The sequence below is a fragment of the Meriones unguiculatus genome, chromosome 5 (assembly GCF_030254825.1).
Source record: "Meriones unguiculatus strain TT.TT164.6M chromosome 5, Bangor_MerUng_6.1, whole genome shotgun sequence".
NCBI lineage: Eukaryota > Metazoa > Chordata > Mammalia > Rodentia > Muridae > Meriones > Meriones unguiculatus.
Genome location: NC_083353.1, coordinates 121,069,460 through 121,074,236, shown reverse-complemented (window position 1 = coordinate 121,074,236; position 4,777 = coordinate 121,069,460). Strand labels below are relative to the sequence as shown.

The 4,777-nt window shown below is 48.8% G+C and overlaps 1 protein-coding gene across 1 annotated transcript; it reads left to right on the top strand.

Annotated features, from left to right (window-relative positions):
- The first annotated feature begins 848 nt into the window (after nucleotides 1–848).
- Nucleotides 849–1,566, top strand: LOC110546902 (phosphatidylethanolamine-binding protein 1-like). The gene has a single exon (XM_021634099.2). The coding sequence runs from the start codon at nucleotides 934–936 to the stop codon at nucleotides 1,498–1,500; it is 567 nt and encodes a 188-aa protein (XP_021489774.1). The 5' UTR covers nucleotides 849–933; the 3' UTR covers nucleotides 1,501–1,566.
- Nucleotides 1,567–4,777: the final 3,211 nt, after the last annotated feature.

The window sequence follows — 4,777 nt, the reverse complement described above, 5'->3', positions numbered from 1 at the left end:
TAACAAACTTGGGTCATGAGGCTTCTTGTGGGTGCCTTTATCCACTGAGCCATCTTGCTAACCCACATTTTGATGTGATAGCTGAGGATCCATCATCAAATCCAAAGTCATAAAAATTTAGCCCTACGTTTTCTTCTAATAGTTTAATAAATGAATCTCTAAAACTCTACGCTCACATCTAGGTCCTTGCTCTGTTTTCCGGTAACTTGAATCTGATGTGAGGTTGGGCCCAGCATTGTTTTCTTGCATGCAAATGTCCAGCGATTTCAGAACCACTTATTTAAAACTATTCTGTGCCCTGCTGAGGGCGTGCGTGTCTTTGTTGACAATCACTCTACCTGGGTGTCCGTCTGGATGCAACTCTAGAGCACAGGTCCCCGTGTCCCCCATTATGCTAGCGTGCCACTGCCTACCGTCTTGTGCTGACTTCTAAATCAGAAAACACGCACATCCGTTAACTGTGTTCCTTCTTCAAGATAGCTTTAACTACTCTGGCTCCTTGCAGATCCACCTACACAAAATTTAAACTCAACAGTTTCTACAGAGAAGCTGAGGTTTGGATAGTCATTTCATGGAATCTACAGACCATCTTCAAGGACAGTTATTTCCTGATAATTCCTAATTCTGATGCACAAACATGGAGCGAGCTCCATTTATTCAGAGCCTGTTCGGTATCTTTCAACAGTATCTTGAACTTTTCACACTACGGTTTTCTTTTTTTTTTTTTTGTAAAAATTTGTTCTTGGGTACTTTAACGTTAGCCCTTTGAGAAACTGAATTGATTTCTTAATACAGTTTTGGGCTGTTCACTGAGGTATGGAAGAATCAAAGGGATGTGCTCCCGCGGCTGCAGGGCGCGCGCGGTCACCACTCAGCTCTCAGCGAAGCACGTGGGTACCAGCTCGCACCCAACCGCCACCGCAGCCCCTCGCCATGCCCGCCGACCTCAGCAAGTGGGCTGGGCCGCTGAGCCTGCAGGAGGTGGACGAGCGGCCCCAGCACCCGCTGCGCGTCTCCTACGCCTCGGGAGTGGAGGTTGACGAGCTGGGCCAAGTGCTGACGCCCACCCAGGTGAAGAACAGACCCAGCAGCATCTCGTGGGACGGCCTCGACCCGGGCAAACTCTATACCTTGGTCCTCACAGACCCGGATGCCCCTAGCAGGAAAGACCCCAAGTACAGGGAGTGGCACCATTTCCTGGTGGTCAACATGAAGGGCAACGACCTCGGCAGCGGGAAGGTCCTCTCAGATTACGTGGGCTCCGGGCCCCCCAGCGGCACCGGCCTTCATCGCTACGTCTGGCTGGTGTACGAGCAGGACAAGCCACTCAGGTGCGACGAGCCCATCCTCAGCAACCGATCTGGAGACCACCGCGGCAAGTTCAGAGCGGCGGCCTTCCGCAAGAAGTACCAGCTGGGAGCCCCGGTGGCCGGCACGTGTTACCAGGCCGAGTGGGATGACTACGTGCCCAAACTGCACAAACAGCTGTCCGGGAAATAGGGGAGCCACTCGACCGACCCCCCGCGGCAGGATGACCAGGCTCGCCAGCTCACGGCGTGTCCTGGCTCTCCCCTCCCCACCCCCACCCTGCCCAGGGGAGACTTGAGCCGTTGTAGGGCTGCAGGTTAGGGTGACTGTTTGCTGCTGCTTGTCCTGAGGATCCCAAATGATTGCATGTCCCGGTTTGTTCTGATCGAATTTAAAGCTCCATCCGGCGGGTACCTGGCCCTGGGATGGGGTCGTTATAGTGTTCGTAATAGCAACTCCAAAAGTGAAGAAAGGCCAAAATGCAAGTGAAAAGTCCAGGTCTCCAGGAAGAAGACAAGGCACCAGTTACGAAGAGACAGACGGGATACCTCCACCTCTGAATCGGGAACTGTGCGCAGCGGCTCCATCTTCTGAAACGTGTCTTGAGGTCCTGTTCCCCACCAACCCAAGAGACTCCACATCCGGGTAATCACAGTGCAGTACAGATGGACTAGGGTCTGTGTCTCCACTACAGAGCAGAGCAGGGAAAAGCAACAGGAAAGATGGCTTTGCTGTGCCCTGGCTTGGCCATGGAGCCCAGCTGTAGTCCTGAACTACAGTCACCGAGAGTCCCTAAATCAGTTCCTGCTACGTCCTTTGCCGGCTGGTGTAAGAGGAGTTAATCTGGAGTTGCTTAAGTTAATTTTGTTTTATTGTTAAATAAAAAGTTAAAAGTAAGTAAAACACCTATGCACTGGACTTTTGTGTATCGATCTCGTTGAACTCATTTGTTGGATCTTAACTGTTTCACCACTTTGGTTGGTTGGTGGGTTTCTTAAGGTTTTCTGGGTTTGTTGTTGTTGTATTTTTATTTTGTTGTTTAAAACAGTGTCTCAGGTAGCTGAGGCTAACTCGAACTTCTGACCTTCCTACCTCTATCCCCCTAGCGCTGGGATCATAGGCAGGCACCATCGTGCCTATAAGAAGCACCTCCTTTTCAAAAGCGCCCAATGGCACCAATCAGATGGCCAAGCCCCAGGTGGTGATGGCTTTCACATCTCCACAAGGGCACTGTATAAAGTGCAAATGATATAAGTTTTTAAAAGGTTCCTATTTTACGAATTACTGGCTTTAAATGCCGGTCAAGCAATGTTCATCAATGGGACTAGTCACAGACCAAACTTTAAATCTGTAAGATTCATTTCCATTCCTCTCTGGTCTCTTTACCATTACCCCTGGCCCCCACCCCCGTGCCAGTTTCTTCCCTAGGGCCTGGCTCTTAGGAAAGGAGAGTCAGAAAAACGATCTCCTGGGGACTGGGGATCTAGCTCAGCAGAGCTTTCTTCTACCCTTCTTGTCACAAAAGGCAACGCGCAGAGCAACAGAGGAGGACACCAGCAGCAGCCCTTGGACTTGCTGCACAGGAATGCATCCACAGGAACACACATGTGAACATGCACACACACACTGTGCGCACACACATACACAGCCTCCTGGTAACTAGTTGAATGTCTGTTGTGGCTGGATGTATTCGGTATCTAATGTCCATGAATGTGGGAGCCATGTGTTACTGCCTCCATTTTACAAATTTGTGTTACAGACAGAACGCCCACTGAGGAAGAAGAAAATTATCAAAATCACACAGACTAAATCATGAGAAGCTAGAACTCAGGTCTATCAGACTCCAGTCTAAAATCTGCTCAGCATACCTCACTGTTGTATCCCGATTACACATCTGAAGAGTGAAAATGGTCTCCACAGGCTCAGAGGGAGTGGCTCTATTAGGAGGTGTGGCCTTGTTGGAGGAAGTGAGGTCTCCGAGGCTCAAGCCAGGCCCAGTGCTTCTCTCTCTTCCTGCTGCCTACAGGAAGAGACAGATGTAGAACTCTCAGCTCCTTCACTGTGCGTGTCTGCATGCTGCCATGCTTCCCACCATGATGCTAATGAACTAAACTACTCTGAACTGTAAGCCAGCCCCAACTAAATGTAATGAAACCCTGACTAAGACAACGTCTGACTAAGAGTGTCAGCATTTTCATAGGGCAGCTCTACAGAGGACACACAGCCCATAATCCTAACACTTGGAACTCTGAGACAGGAGGATTCCCATGAGTTTGCATCTAGCGTCATCTTCCTAGTGAGTTTCAACTTGAAATTGTCTCAATAATAATAATAATAATAATAATAATAATAATAATCAAATATTTTCATTTAAAGTGCTGAATTGTGTTTATTTTGATACATGGATGTTAAGAATTCCCAACAATCTTCAAATCATACTTGGTATATGAGCTCCTAGACTTAAGGATTATGGTTCTCCTCCTGGTTGGGGACTGCCTCCCAGCAGCCCACGAAGACAGGAGGGGCAGGAGATGAGCAGAGTGCCTGGAATGGTCAGCGAGAACTGTACAGGGATCACACACCCTGGGAACAGAACAGGTGCACATAATTGCTTGAAACTAGGCACTTTAAGGATACTTGATTTGCACATAGGCACAGGGAGGAGAGAGCTAGCAGGGAGCTGTGTCAGAGGCCATATATCAAGTGAAGCTAGCAGAATCTATATCTAAAGGAACCTTCTAGAAGAAGCCAGGCAGAGAGCAGGGTACCACGCCGAGGAGTTCTACGGTTAGCTATCTGGTCCAGGCAAGAACTGTAACCTCGACCACAGGGTACATCCAAAAAAGGATGGCGCCCTGTCTGGGTTCCATGGATACAGTCAGACAGGTCCTGGAGTACATGTTCTGGATCTCGGAGATTGGAAGAGATCAGACATTGCTGCTGCAGTTTGGATCTTGAATGTCCCAAAAAACCTGTGGCTTGCCTGGGAGGTGATGGGGGTGGAACATTTAAGAGGCGGGGCTTAGTGGCAGAATTTGGGTCACTGGGGGAGCATATTTAAAGGGATATTGAAAGCTTCCTGTTGCTGCTGCTGCTGTTGCTATTATTGTTGTTTTTGCTGTTGTTTGCCACCGGGCACCAGGAGCTGAGCAGTTCCCTGCCATACACTCCTGCCCTGGTTTTCTGCCCTGGAAAGGCCCAGAAACAACAGGACTGACCGACCACAGACTAAAACTTCTGAGATGAAAAGCCCAAACAAACTTGAAAGTTGTCTATTGAAGTCATTTTTCACGTAACAGAATACTAACTGACTATGAGGTGAATGAATGCTTTCGCTTTGCCATAATTCACTGCCCCATTAAAGGCCAGAAAGCAACAGTGACATGGCCTGGTACCACCAAAACTGTGAGCCAAAGCAAACACTTTTTCTGTGTAAGTTGATTATCTCACATATTTGGCTTAGTGAGGA